We start from the raw sequence: 15,145 nt of genomic DNA on the forward strand, positions 1-15,145 counted from the left end.
CACTACAGACCCTGGTTCGATTCCAGGCTGTATCACAACCGGCCGTGATTGGGAGTCCCATCGGGCGGCGCACAATTTGCCCAGCGTCATCCGGGTTAGGGTTTGGCCGGGTTAGGGTTTGGCCGGGTTAGGGTTAGGGTTTGGCCGGGTTAGGGTTAGGGTTTGGCCGGGTTAGGGTTTGGCCGGGTTAGGGTTTGGCCGGGTTAGGGTTTGGCCGGGTTAGGGTTTGCCAGGGTAAATAAGAATTTGCTCTTAACGGACCTGCCTAGTTAAATTAAAATAAAAAAGCCTTGAGGTTGCCCAGAACAACTCCTTAGTGTTCCAACTCCTTAGTGTTCCAACTCCTTAGTGTTCCAACTCCTTAGTGTTCCAACTCCTTAGTGTTACAACTCCTTAGTGTTACAACTCCTTAGTGTTCCAACTCCTTAGTGTTCCAACTCCTTAGTGTTCCAACTCCTTAGTGTTCCAACTCCTTAGTGTTCCAACTCCTTAGTGTTCCAACTCCTTAGTGTTCCAACTCTTTAGTGTTACAACGTCACACCAACTCCTTAGTGTTACAACTCCTTAACTCCTTAGTGTTACAACGTCACACCAACTCCTTAGTGTTACAACGTCACACCAACTCCTTAGTGTTACGTCACACCAACTCCTTAGTGTTACAACTCCTTAGTGTTACAACGTCACACCAACTCCTTAGTGTTACAACGTCACACCAACTCCTTAGTGTTACAACTCCTTAGTGTTACAACGTCACACCAACTCCTTAGTGTTACAACGTCACACCAACTCCTTAGTGTTACAACTCCTTAGTGTTACAACGTCACACCAACTCCTTAGTGTTACAACTCCTTAGTGTTACAACTCCTTAGTGTTACAACGTCACACCAACTCCTTAGTGTTACATCATCACACCACTCAACTTCTATTAGGGACGTACATAGGGCCAGGAGGTTTTCCTCACCATGTGACCAGACCAGGAAGTACTTCAGGCCCCAGGTATAGTCTACAAGTACAACTAGGGCCCTGAGTTTTAACAGATCAGCTCAGATGGTCTGAAAAACTCCTGGTCCTACGTCTGATATCCCCAGCAGCAGTACCTGACTGACATTGATACTAGGCCCAAGGCCTAATGATGTCATTAGGCCCAAGGGCAGACGTTGCAGGACCGCCAGATAATTAATTCTAGAGATCATTACAAGCAGAGTCCAACTGGGTCCAGCTCTGAGGGGTTAATGCTTATGGACGTTTCCCCAGCTACAACTTGTCATCATAGCTGCGTTATCGTTACCACAGGCAGCAGGGCTACTGACTGGTTCTCATTTCGCAAGTTTGTTTTTGTTTGTTGATGATAATGCAGCGCCACAATTGCCAAGGTGGCACAAATATTGTTCATCAAATTAGCTTCTGAGTTGGTTAAGGATCTTTTTGTGCCAGCAGGGCTATGTCAAATAACCCCGCTCCGCTCAAACCAGAGTCCCACCCCTCGCTGTCCGCTAATGGTTCCTCTCTGAATCCCCCTCCTCGTTCAACCGTTATGAACCCCTTGCCTGCAGGGCAGCCTCAGCCCTCTGCTGCTGTGAAGGGAGGGAGCGAGACAGGGATGGAGGGCAGCCTCAGCCCTGTGCTGCTGTGAAGGGAGGGAGGATGAATGGATGGAGCGAGACAGGGATGGAGGGCAGCCTCAGCTCTGTGCTGCTGTGAAGGGAGGGAGGATGAATGGATGGAGCGAGACAGGGATGGAGGGCAGCCTCAGACCTGTGCTGCTGTGAAGGGAGGAAGGATGAATGGATGGAGCGAGACAGGGATGGAGGGCAGCCTCAGCCCTCTGCTGCTGTGAAGGGAGGGAGGATGGATGGAGCGAGACAGGGATGGAAGGCAGCCTCAGCCCTGTGCTGCTGTGAAGGGAGGAAGGATGAATGGATGGAGCGAGACAGGGATGGAGGGCAGCCTCAGCCCTCTGCTGCTGTGAAGGGAGGAAGGATGAATGGATGGAGCGAGACAGGGATGGAGGGCAGCCTCAGCCCTGTGCTGCTGTGAAGGGAGGGAGGATGAATGGATGGAGCGAGACAGGGATGGAGGGCAGCCTCAGCCCTGTGCTGCTGTGAAGGGAGGGAGGATGAATGGATGGAGCGAGACAGGGATGGAGGGCAGAGTTAACGTTCTCTGGAATGAACCCCTTGCCTGCAGGGCAGCCTCAGCCCTCTGCTGCTGTGAAGGGAGGGAGGATGAATGAATGGAGCGAGACAGGGATGGAGGGCAGAGTTAACGTTCTCTGGAATGAACCCCTTGCCTGCAGGGCAGCCTCAGCCCTCTGCTGCTGTGAAGGGAGGGAGGATGAATGGATGGAGCGAGACAGGGATGGAGGGCAGCCTCAGCCCTGTGCTGCTGTGAAGGGAGGGAGGATGAATGGATGGAGCGAGACAGGGATGGAGGGCAGCCTCAGCCCTCTGCTGCTGTGAAGGGAGGGAGGATGAATGGATGGAGCGAGACAGGGATGGAGGGCAGAGTTAACGTTCTCTGGAATGAACATGCTCTCATTAGATTGTGTGTTCATGACATTTATCAAATGAGAGTTTATTAGTCACATGCACACGGTCCAGTGAAACTCTTCCGCTCCAAACTCCAGCATGCAGGTCAACGTTAATATAACAATAAAATAAAAAGATCACAAGACAGCATATATACGTTTACAACTAGTCTTAAACACACAATGAAGACAGGAAGGGCAGGGTCGACCATTAAGAGCTGAGGAGACAGACGGGGGTTGGTCGACGGAACAGTCGTATTTGGAGCTTAAATGACCTCCAGCATGTAAGAACAGCTACAATGGAATGAATGAGGAAGTCAGTGGTACATAAAGGCTGTTGAAAAGAGACGTCTCGTGGCCAGACATGACAGACATGCTCTTGTGTCCGCAGCCTAGAAGACTGGCTCCCAAATATATAGAGCTACGGTGTCTCTCTATGGAAGTGTCTCTCTCTCTCTCTTGTCTTTTACTTTCTCTCTCTCTCTCTGTCCATCTCCAGACCCATCAGAGTTGAAGGCACCAGGACCATCAGACTGGAGTATCTCGGAGGACCAGTCAGGAAAAGGAGCAGGTTTTCCTCAGGTGAACACCATTCTCACCAGCTTTATAGAAACAAACCTCTAGACGTCTGTTTTCCAGTCCTGCTTCTGGGGACCCACGGGGTGTGCAGGGTTTAGTTCCAGCCCCGTACTAGCAGACCTGATTCAAGTCATTAAGGGCTTGATGATGGGTTGAGGTGTGTTGGTTCTAGACAGGAACAACTGCTTTAGGCTGCTTTATATGTTCCGTTACGCCCTCCGTCTCTCCTCCATCATCTCTTCTTCAGCCCTGTTATTAATCTGTGTCCTCCGTCTCTCCTCCATCATCATCTCTTCTTCAGACCTGTTATTAATCTGTGCCCTCCGTCTCTCCTCCATCATCATCTCTTCTTCAGACCTGTTATTAATATGTGTCCTCCGTCTCTCCTCCATCATCATCTCTTCTTCAGCCCTGTTATTAATCTGTGTCATCCGTCTCTCCTCCATCATCATCTCTTCTTCAGCCCTGTTATTAATTGGTGTCCTCCGTCTCTCCTCCATCATCTCTTCTTCAGCCCTGTTATTAATTGGTGCCCTCCGTCTCTCCCCCATCATCTCTTCTTCAGCCCTGTTATTAATATGTGTCATCCGTCTCTCCTCCATCATCATCTCTTCTTCAGCCCTGTTATTAATTGGTGTCCTCCGTCTCTCCTCCATCATCATCTCTTCTTCTGCCCTGTTATTAATCTGTGTCCTCCGTCTCTCCTCCATCATCTCTTCTTCAGCCCTGTTATTAATCTGTGTCCTCTGTCTCTCCTCCATCTCTTCTTCTGCCCTGTTATTAATTGGTGTCCTCCGTCTCTCCCCCATCATCTCTTCTTCAGCCCTGTTATTAATCTGTGCCCTCCGTCTCTCCTCCATCTCTTCTTCAGCCCTGTTATTAATCTGTGTCCTCCGTCTCTCCTCCATCATCTCTTCTTCTGCCCTGTTATTAATCTGTGTCCTCCGTCTCTCCTCCATCATCTCTTCTTCTGCCCTGTTATTAATCTGTGTCCTCCGTCTCTCCTCCATCATCTCTTCTTCAGCCCTGTTATTAATCTGTGTCCTCCGTCTCTCCTCCATCTCTTCTTCAGCCCTGTTATTAATCTGTGTCCTCCGTCTCTCCCCCATCATCTCTTCTTCAGCCCTGTTATTAATCTGTGTCCTCCGTCTCTCCTCCATCATCTCTTCTTCAGCCCTGTTATTAATCTGTGTCCTCCGTCTCTCCTCCATCATCATCTCTTCTTCTGCCCTGTTATTAATCTGTGTCCTCCGTCTCTCCTCCATCATCTCTTCTTCAGCCCTGTTATTAATCTGTGTCCTCTGTCTCTCCTCCATCTCTTCTTCTGCCCTGTTATTAATCTGTGTCCTCCGTCTCTCCTCCATCATCTCTTCTTCAGCCCTGTTATTAATCTGCGTCCTCCGTCTCTCTCCTCCATCATCTCTTCTTCAGCCCTGTTATTAATCTGTGTCCTCCGTCTCTCCTCCATCATCTCTTCTTCATCCCTGTTATTAATCTGTGTCCTCCGTCTCTCCCCCATCATCTCTTCTTCAGCCCTGTTATTAATCTGTGTCCTCCGTCTCTCCTCCATCTCTTCTTCAGCCCTGTTATTAATCTGTGTCCTCCGTCTCTCCTCCATCTCTTCTTCAACCCTGTTATTAATCTGTGTCCTCCGTCTCTCCTCCATCATCTCTTCTTCAGCCCTGTTATTAATCTGTGTCCTCCGTCTCTCCTCCATCATCATCTCTTCTTCTGCCCTGTTATTAATCTGCGTCCTCCGTCTCTCTCCTCCATCATCTCTTCTTCAGCCCTGTTATTAATCTGTGTCCTCCGTCTCTCTCCTCCATCATCTCTTCTTCAGCCCTGTTATTAATCTGTGTCCTCCGTCTCTCCTCCATCTCTTCTTCAGCCCTGTTATTAATCTGTGTCCTCCGTCTCTCCCCCATCATCTCTTCTTCAGCCCTGTTATTAATCTGTGTCCTCCGTCTCTCCTCCATCATCTCTTCTTCAGCCCTGTTATTAATCTGTGTCCTCCGTCTCTCCTCCATCATCATCTCTTCTTCAGCCCTGTTATTAATCTGTGTCCTCCGTCTCTCCTCCATCATCTCTTCTTCAGCCCTGTTATTAATCTGTGTCCTCCGTCTCTCCTCCATCTCTTCTTCAGCCCTGTTATTAATCTGTGTCCTCCGTCTCTCCTCCATCATCATCTCTTCTTCAGCCCTGTTATTAATCTGTGTCCTCCGTCTCTCCTCCATCATCTCTTCTTCAGCCCTGTTATTAATCTGTGCCCTCCGTCTCTCCTCCATCTCTTCTTCAGCCCTGTTATTAATCTGTGTCCTCCGTCTCTCCTCCATCATCATCTCTTCTTCAGCCCTGTTATTAATCTGTGTCCTCCGTCTCTCCTCCATCTCTTCTTCAGCCCTGTTATTAATCTGTGTCCTCCGTCTCTCCTCCATCATCATCTCTTCTTCAGCCCTGTTATTAATCTGTGTCCTCCGTCTCTCCTCCATCATCTCTTCTTCAGCCCTGTTATTAATCTGTGTCCTCCGTCTCTCCTCCATCATCATCTCTTCTTCAGCCCTGTTATTAATCTGTGTCCTCCGTCTCTCCTCCATCATCTCTTCTTCAGCCCTGTTATTAATCTGTGTCCTCCGTCTCTCTCCACAGGAGCAGAGGAGTACACAGGCACAGATAGCAGAGAGAGGTAGGTGGCTTATCTCTTCAGTGTTTAGGCTAAATGATTGGCTGCCCATGCTGCCTCTGATGGCTTGGGGGGGGGGGGTCTCATCACCTAACATAAACCCTAGGATGCATCCCAAATGGAACCCTATTCCCTATACAGTGCATGGGCCCTGGTCCAAAGTAGTGCACTATGAAGGGGATAGAGTACCATTTGGGCCTCAGTCAGTCTCAGATGTGGTTTTGTCCCTCCCTCTCAGATGGGTGATTAGAAGAGCACAGGGGTTTGGCTGGGAAACATCACCCTGTTCTGATGTTCAGATGGGTGATTAGGAGAGAGCAGGGATTTGGCTGTAAAACATCACCCTGTTCTGATGTTCAGATGGGTGATTAGGAGAGTGCAGGGGTTTGGCTGTAAAACATCACCCTGTTCTGATGTTCAGATGGGTGATTAGGAGAGAGCAGGGATTTGGCTGTAAAACATCACTCTGTTCTGATGTTCAGATGGGTGATTAGGAGAGAGCAGGGGTTTGGCTGTAAAACATCACCCTGTTCTGATGTTCAGATGGGTGATTAGGAGAGAGCAGGGGTTTGGCTGTAAAACATCACCCTGTTCTGATGTTCAGATGGGTGATTAGGAGAGAGCAGGGGTTTGGCTGTAAAACATCACTCTGTTCTGATGTTCAGATGGGTGATTAGGAGAGAGCAGGGGTTTGGCTGTAAAACATCACCCTGTTCTGATGTTCAGATGGGTGATTAGGAGAGCGCAGGGGTTTGGCTGTAAAACATCACCCTGTTCTGATGTTCAGATGGGTGATTAGGAGAGAGCAGGGGTTTGGCTGTAAAATATCACTCTGTTCTGATGTTCAGATGGGTGATTAGGAGAGAGCAGGGGTTTGGCTGTAAAACATCACCCTGTTCTGATGTTCAGATGGGTGATTAGGAGAGAGCAGGGGTTTGGCTGTAAAACATCACTCTGTTCTGATGTTCAGATGGGTGATTAGGAGAGAGCAGGGGTTTGGCTGTAAAACATCACCCTGTTCTGATGTTCAGATTGGTGATTAGGAGAGAGCAGGGGTTTGGCTGTAAAACATCACCGTGTTCTGATGTTCAGATGGGTGATTAGGAAAGAGCAGGGGTTTGGCTGTAAAACATCACTCTGGTCTGATGTTCAGATGGGTGATTAGGAGAGAGCAGGGGTTTGGCTGTAAAACATCACTCTGTTCTGATGTTCAGATGGGTGATTAGGAGAGTGCAGGGGTTTGGCTGTAAAACATCACTCTGTTCTGATGTTCAGATGGGTGATTAGGAGAGAGCAGGGGTTTGGCTGTAAAACATCACCCTGTTCTGATGTTCAGATGGGTGATTAGGAGAGAGCAGGGGTTTGGCTGTAAAACATCACTCTGTTCTGAAGTTCAGATGGGTGATTAGGAGAGAGCAGGGGTTTGGCTGTAAAACATCACCCTGTTCTGATGTTCAGATGGGTGATTAGGAGAGAGCAGGGGTTTGGCTGTAAAACATCACCCTGTTCTGATGTTCAGATGGGTGATTAGGAGAGAGCAGGGGTTTGGCTGTAAAACATCACCCTGTTCTGATGTTCAGATGGGTGATTAGGAGAGAGCAGGGGTTTGGCTGTAAAACATCACCCTGTTCTGATGTTCAGATGGGTGATTAGGAGAGAGCAGGGGTTTGGCTGTAAAACATCACCCTGTTCTGATGTTCAGATGGGTGATTAGGAGAGAGCAGGGGTTTGGCTGTAAAACATCACTCTGTTCTGATGTTCAGATGGGTGATTAGGAGAGAGCAGGGGTTTGGCTGTAAAACATCACTCTGTTCTGATGTTCAGATGGGTGATTAGGAGAGAGCAGGGGTTTGGCTGGGAAACATCACCCTGTTCTGATGTTCAGATGGGTGATTAGGAGAGAGCAGGGGTTTGGCTGTAAAACATCACTCTGTTCTGATGTTCAGATGGGTGATTAGGAGAGAGCAGGGGTTTGGCTGTAAAACATCACCCTGTTCTGATGTTCAGATGGGTGATTAGGAGAGAGCAGGGGTTTGGCTGTAAAACATCACCCTGTTCTGATGTTCAGATGGGTGATTAGGAGAGAGCAGGGGTTTGGCTGTAAAACATCACTCTGTTCTGATGTTCAGATGGGTGATTAGGAGAGAGCAGGGGTTTGGCTGTAAAACATCACTCTGTTCTGATGTTCAGATGGGTGATTAGGAGAGAGCAGGGGTTTGGCTGGGAAACATCACTCTGGTCTGATGTTCAGATGGGTGATTAGGAGAGAGCAGGGGTTTGGCTGTAAAACATCACCCTGTTCTGATGTTCAGATGGGTGATTAGGAGAGAGCAGGGGTTTGGCTGTAAAACATCACTCTGGTCTGATGTTCAGATGGGTGATTAGGAGAGAGCAGGGGTTTGGCTGTAAAACATCACTCTGTTCTGATGTTCAGATGGGTGATTAGGAGAGAGCAGGGGTTTGGCTGTAAAACATCACCCTGTTCTGATCTTCAGATGGGTGATTAGGAGAGAGCAGGGGTTTGGCTGTAAAACATCACCCTGTTCTGATGTTCAGATGGGTGATTAGGAGAGAGCAGGGGTTTGGCTGTAAAACATCACCCTGTTCTGATGTTCAGATGGGTGATTAGGAGAGAGCAGGGGTTTGGCTGTAAAACATCACACCTGTTCTGATGTTCAGATGGGTGATTAGGAGAGAGCAGGGGTTTGGCTGTAAAACATCACCCTGTTCTGATGTTCAGATGGGTGATTAGGAGAGAGCAGGGGTTTGGCTGTAAAACATCACACCTGTTCTGATGTTCAGATGGGTGATTAGGAGAGAGCAGGGGTTTGGCTGTAAAACATCACCCTGTTCTGATGTTCAGATGGGTGATTAGGAGAGAGCAGGGGTTTGGCTGTAAAACATCACTCTGTTCTGATGTTCAGATGGGTGATTAGGAGAGAGCAGGGGTTTGGCTGGGAAACATCACTCTGGTCTGATGTTCAGATGGGTGATTAGGAGAGAGCAGGGGTTTGGCTGTAAAACATCACCCTGTTCTGATGTTCAGATGGGTGATTAGGAGAGAGCAGGGGTTTGGCTGTAAAACATCACTCTGGTCTGATGTTCAGATGGGTGATTAGGAGAGAGCAGGGGTTTGGCTGTAAAACATCACCCTGTTCTGATGTTCAGATGGGTGATTAGGAGAGAGCAGGGGTTTGGCTGTAAAACATCACCCTGTTCTGATGTTCAGATGGGTGATTAGGAGAGAGCAGGGGTTTGGCTGTAAAACATCACCCTGTTCTGATGTTCAGATGGGTGATTAGGAGAGAGCAGGGGTTTGGCTGTAAAACATCACCCTGTTCTGATGTTCAGATGGGTGATTAGGAGAGAGCAGGGGTTTGGCTGTAAAACATCACTCTGTTCTGATGTTCAGATGGGTGATTAGGAGAGAGCAGGGGTTTGGCTGTAAAACATCACTTTGTTCTGATGTTCAGATGGGTGATTAGGAGAGAGCAGGGGTTTGGCTGTAAAACATCACCCTGTTCTGATGTTCAGATGGGTGATTAGGAGAGAGCAGGGGTTTGGCTGTAAAACATCACCCTGTTCTGATGTTCAGATGGGTGATTAGGAGAGAGCAGGGGTTTGGCTGTAAAACATCACTCTGTTCTGATGTTCAGATAGGTGATTAGGAGAGAGCAGGGGTTTGGCTGTAAAACATCACTCTGTTCTGATGTTCAGATGGGTGATTAGGAGAGAGCAGGGGTTTGGCTGTAAAACACCACTCTGTTCTGATGTTCAGATGGGTGATTAGGAGAGAGCAGGGGTTTGGCTGTAAAACATTACTCTGCTCTACACAGATCTCCATGAAAATTAATCATTGATGTCATTAAATGATCTAAAAGGTCTGGTCTGGAGTTCTGTCTGGTCTGGAGTTCTGTCTGGTCTGGAGTTCTGTCTGGTCTGGAGTTCTGTCTGGTCTGGAAGGAGTTCTGTCTGGTCTGGAAGGAGTTCTGTCTGGTCTGGAAGGAGTTCTGTCTGGTCTGGAAGGAGTTTTGTCTGGTCTGGAAGGAGTTTTGTCTGGTCTGGAAGGAGTTTTGTCTGGTCTGGAAGGAGTTTTGTCTGGTCTGGAAGGAGTTTTGTCTGGTCTGGAAGGAGTTTTGTCTGGTCTGGAAGGAGTTTTGTCTGGTCTGGAAGGAGTTTTGTCTGGTCTGGAAGGAGTTTTGTCTGGTCTGGAAGGAGTTTTGTCTGGTCTGGAAGGAGTTTTGTCTGTCTGTCTGGTCTGGAGTTTTGTATGTCTGTCTGGTCTGGAGTTTTGTCTGTCTGTCTGGTCTGGAGTTTTGTCTGTCTGTCTGGTCTGGAGTTTTGTCTGTCTGTCTGGTCTGGAGTTTTGTCTGTCTGTCTGGTCTGGAGTTTTGTCTGTCTGTCTGGTCTGGAGTTTTGTCTGTCTGTCTGGTCTGGAGTTTTGTCTGTCTGTCTGGTCTGGAGTTCTGTCTGGTCTGGAAGGAGTTTTGTCAGGTCTGGAGTCGGGAGCAGAGAGGCAGTCTGTCTGCGTAACCTAATTACCAATGTAGTATTCATCTGACACTTCTCCAAGCTTATCTTTTAGCCTGCTTGGTTTTATTAGGTTTCCTAGTTAGTCTGCTGGAGGTGTACACTGTTCCACAAATGACCCTGAAATGATAAGACTGTAGGCATTTATTAAAGGAACAGCTGTGTGTGTGTGCTACGGTGTGTGTTACTGCGTGATAGGGAAACCTGACACTGTGTGTGTGTGGTACTGCGTGACAGAGAAACCTGACACTGTGTGTGTTTGTCCTAGAACCGTCAGGAGAGAGGAGTAAGAAGATTTCAGATGCAGCAGGAGTGGAAACATCACCTGCCAACACCACAGTAGCAGACAGCACAGCAGAGAGCAAGGCTTCCTCAGAGATGGGTGAGTGAGAGGAGGAGGAGGAGAAGGAGGGAAAGTGATAGTAAATATGGTCATGTTGTGTCTATAGTTGTTTACTATAACTAGGGCCCTGAGTTGTTCCTGACCAGGAAAACGCTGGTTTCTAGTCATAACATATAACCACAACCAAGAACCTGAGTTGTTCCTGACCAGGAAAACGCTGGTTTCTAGTCATAACATATAACCACAACCAAGAACCTGAGTTGTTCCTGACCAGGAAAATGCTGGTTTCTAGTCATAACATATAACCACAACCAAGAAGCAGATTGTTTCCTGGTCAGGTGACGTGGGCCTGAAACTCCCAAACGCTTTAATCACAACACTGTTCTTCTCTTGTCTTCCAGGATACGGTAACCGCTGCACACAACCCAAAGGCCCCAGGGACCCCCCTACACAGTGGACATGATCATGGCTTCTACCTATAGACCCCTTCCCTGCCCTCTTCCACCCTCCAAATCCTCCTTGATCTTCACTTTGTCTCTTACAAGGGCCACTGTGTATGAAGGAGATGACTGGGTGCTGTCCCATCCTTGGACACTGACACCTTTTCCTAACTAATAGGGCAGATGTGAAATGGCACCCTATTCCCTATATAGTGCACTGTGTATTTGGCCAGAGTCTTGTAGGTAACAGGGTGCCATTTGAGACCAAGCCTAAAACACAATCTGCAAAGCAATTTAGATAATCTACCCAGGATGCAACGGTACATCTTTCTGCTGTACTTGTGCCAGTTGCCAGGGCCTGTCTGTGTGCTGGTGCTATTAAGTGTTTCCCGAATGGGACTCCATTCCCTATATAGTGCACTACTTTTGACCAGGGACCATAGGGCTCTGGTCAAAAGTAGTGCACTACTTAGGGAATAGTGTGTCATTTGGGATGTACAATTATCTTATCTCCTTCTCTGCTGGGACCATACAAACCTGCCTTATTCCCTTTTGGGGGCAAATCCTAACTTCCACTTAAGTTGAATTTTCACTTAGTCATGAAGATGTGAATGGGAGAGAATTTGTCTTAAGTGCAAGTGAGGATTTGACTCTTAGTCCGAAACAATCCGTCACATTTGGATCCCGATTCATCTTTTGGTTTAGTTTTCTATTCCAGAAAAATACTTGACTTTCGTATCTTCTGTACTTTTAGACTTGTATTAAGACATTACAGAAGAAGACGTGTATCACTAGGGACAGAGGACTACTGTTATATTATTTAGATTATTTTTTTTGTGCTAACTTCTCGATAGCTATATATGCATTGTTTTCTACATGTACAGGGCAACTAGGTATATAATATTTAATGTGCTCTCTCTAAATATTCGTATTAACAGAAGATGTAACTAGTCTGTCCATGACACCCCTCCCTCTCCCCAATGTTCCTCCTACTGTAAATGTTTTGCCCTCTTGTTCTAGCAAATATTGCAGGGTTTTGTTCTAATGACGTGTAAAGGTTTTGAATCAGCTGGACCTGGCATAGCGCCGTCCTCTTGCTGAGATGGCAAACGGGCTCAAGATTGTGTCATAATAATCGCTCTTTTTGTAAATTCTATTCTAAAGGATATTTTTGTATATGCTGTTTCTCCTCTCTTCAGTTTCTGCCCTACTACAACAGGGACAGTCCACTCCAGTCCGGGAGGACTACAAGTCTCCTGGGTTTCTTTCTCTCTTGCTCCTTCTAATCAGACTAATTAAAACCCGGTGATGACATCGCCAGATGATTAGACTCTCTGGCCAATCAGAGACATGATTCAATCAATCAATGGACTAAACCAGGAGTACTTTGGCGCTCCAGGCCTGGAGTTGAATTCCCTTGGACCCTAACTGCTACCACTGGTATTCGTTTTGGAGCCCGCCTGTGCCTTTCGGAGAGTGCTGCCCCCCCCCTTCTCCCATCATCATCATCAGCAGCAGCAGCTACAGCACGTGTAGCGACATGCTCAGCCGTGTTGGTTGGTCCACTCCTCTTGGAAACTGCTTGCATCCCAAATGGCACCATATTCCCTATATAGTCCACTACTTTTGAACAGACCAGACTCTGGTCTCAGACTATGGGGGCTCTGGTTAAAAGTAGTGCACTATATAGGGAACATGGTGCCTTTTTGGGTCACAGACCCTCTCTGACACCCCTCCTCCTCCCACACAACACAGACCTGTTTGTATGTTGCAGAAATCAATGGACCCGTCAGTAAAGACTAAAGACATCAAGTAGAACATGCTTCCTTGTTTTCCTACACTGTTTTTAAAGTCTCTAGAGGGGCTGGGGGAGTAGCGCTGGGGCTTCCTGTGTGTGTGTGTGGGGATTCTCTCTCTGTGGGTGTGGGGATTCTCTCTCTGTGGGTGTGGGGATTCTCTCTCTGTGGGTGTGGGGATTCTCTCTCTCTCTGTGTGTGGGGATTCTCTCTCTCTGTGGGTATGTGGATTATCTCTCTCTCTGTGTGGGGATTCTCTCTCTGTGTGTGGGGATTCTCTCTCTCTCTCTCTGTGTGTGTGTGGGGATTCTCTCTCTGTGGGTGTGTGGGGATTCTCTCTCTCTGTGTGTGGGGATTCTCTCTCTCTGTGTGTGTGGGGGGGGGAATTCTCTCTCTCTCTCTCTGTGTGTGTGTGTGTGTGAGATCATGCTGTAGGTGTCCAGAGGGATGAGTACATTCACTAACTTGGGACTTGGCAGGAAGTGAGCTCAGCGAGAGTTCTCCATCAACCTGGGGTTTTACACACACACCACACACACACACACACACACACACACACACACACACGGTTCCATATAAGGTCCACTTCCACCTGGGTTTTATCCTTCATCTGTTCTAATGTGACACATTCTCTCACTGTAGGTTGGCACATATGATGCATGACACACACTTCAATTGGACGGGTTTTAGTATGTTTTCAATGAAATGAGTTCCCACTCACCTGGGGGTTTCCACCGCATGTTTGACACACTTCCTCCCTGTGACTGACACACCTGGGGGTTTCCACCGCATGTTTGACACACTTCCTCCCTGTGACTGCAGGAGGAGTTATTGATGAGGCTTGTCACACTGACACACACTTCCTCCCTGTGACTGCAGGAGGAGTTATTGATGAGGCTTGTCACACTGACACACACTTCCTCCCTGTGACTACAGGTGGAGTTATTAATGAGGCTTGTCACACTGACACACACTTCCTCCCTGTGACTACAGGTGGAGTTATTAATGAGGCTTGTCACACAGACACACACTTCCTCCCTGTGACTACAGGTGGAGTTATTAATGAGGCTTGTCACACTGACACACACTTCCTCCCTGTGACTGCAGGAGGAGTTATTGATGAGGCTTGTCACACTGACACACACTTCCTCCCTGTGACTACAGGTGGAGTTATTAATGAGGCTTGTCACACTGACACACACTTCCTCCCTGTGACTGCAGGAGGAGTTATTGATGAGGCTTGTCACACTGACATACACTTCCTCCCTGTGACTACAGGTGGAGGAGTTATTGATGAGGCTTGTCACACAGACACACACTTCCTCCCTGTGACTGCAGGAGGAGTTATTGATGAGGCTTGTCACACTGACACACACTTCCTCTCTGTGACTGCAGGAGGAGTTATTGATGAGGCTTGTCACACTGACACACACTTCCTCCCTGTGACTGCAGGAGGAGTTATTGATGAGGCTTGTCACACTGACACACACTTCCTCCCTGTGACTGACACACACTTCCTCCCTGTGACTGCAGGAGGAGTTATTAATGAGGCTTGTCATACTGACAGCGACACACACTTCCTCCCTGTGACTGCAGGAGGAGTTATTAATGAGGCTTGTCACACTGACACACACTTCCTCCCTGTGACTGACACACACTTCCTCCCTGTGACTGCAGGAGGAGTTATTAATGAGGCTTGTCACACTGACACACACTTCCTCCCTGTGACTGCAGGAGGAGTTATTGATGAGGCTTGTCACACTGACACACACTTCCTCCCTGTGACTGCAGGAGGAGTTATTGATGAGGCTTGTCACACTGACACACACTTCCTCCCTGTGACTACAGGTGGAGTTATTAATGAGGCTTGTCATACTGACACCGACACACACTTCCTCCCTGTGACTGACACACACTTCCTCCCTGTGACTGCAGGTGGAGTTATTGATGAGGCTTGTCACACTGACACACACTTCCTCCCTGTGACTGCAGGAGGAGTTATTGATGAGGCTTGTCACACTGACACACACTTCCTCCCTGTGACTACAGGTGGAGTTATTAATGAGGCTTGTCACACTGACACACACTTCCTCCCTGTGACTGCAGGAGGAGTTATTGATGAGGCTTGTCACACTGACACACACTTCCTCTCTGTGACTGCAGGAGGAGTTATTGATGAGGCTTGTCACACTGACACACACTTCCTCTCTGTGACTGCAGGAGGAGTTATTGATGAGGCTTGTCACACTG

General features: G+C 48.0%; 1 protein-coding gene across 5 annotated transcripts in view; it reads left to right on the plus strand.

The window, feature by feature from the left end:
* The window catches only part of LOC149978183 (tyrosine-protein phosphatase non-receptor type 12-like), a 103,336-nt gene extending 90,419 nt beyond the window's left edge, over positions 1 to 12,917 (plus strand). For all 5 annotated transcript variants that reach the window (XM_090201176.1, XM_090201172.1, XM_090201174.1 and 2 more), the window contains 4 exons: positions 3,027 to 3,109; positions 5,753 to 5,789; positions 10,585 to 10,698; positions 11,061 to 12,917. In XM_090201176.1, coding sequence (XP_090057302.1) covers positions 3,027 to 3,109; positions 5,753 to 5,789; positions 10,585 to 10,698; positions 11,061 to 11,122 — 296 coding nt within the window. In that variant the 3' untranslated portion in view covers positions 11,123 to 12,917. The remainder of the gene's footprint in view (positions 1 to 3,026; positions 3,110 to 5,752; positions 5,790 to 10,584; positions 10,699 to 11,060) is intronic.
* The last annotated feature ends 2,228 nt before the right edge of the window (positions 12,918 to 15,145 follow it).

The sequence above is a fragment of the Oncorhynchus mykiss genome, chromosome 15 (assembly GCF_057628025.1).
Source record: "Oncorhynchus mykiss isolate SJ-2025 chromosome 15, ASM5762802v1, whole genome shotgun sequence".
NCBI lineage: Eukaryota > Metazoa > Chordata > Actinopteri > Salmoniformes > Salmonidae > Oncorhynchus > Oncorhynchus mykiss.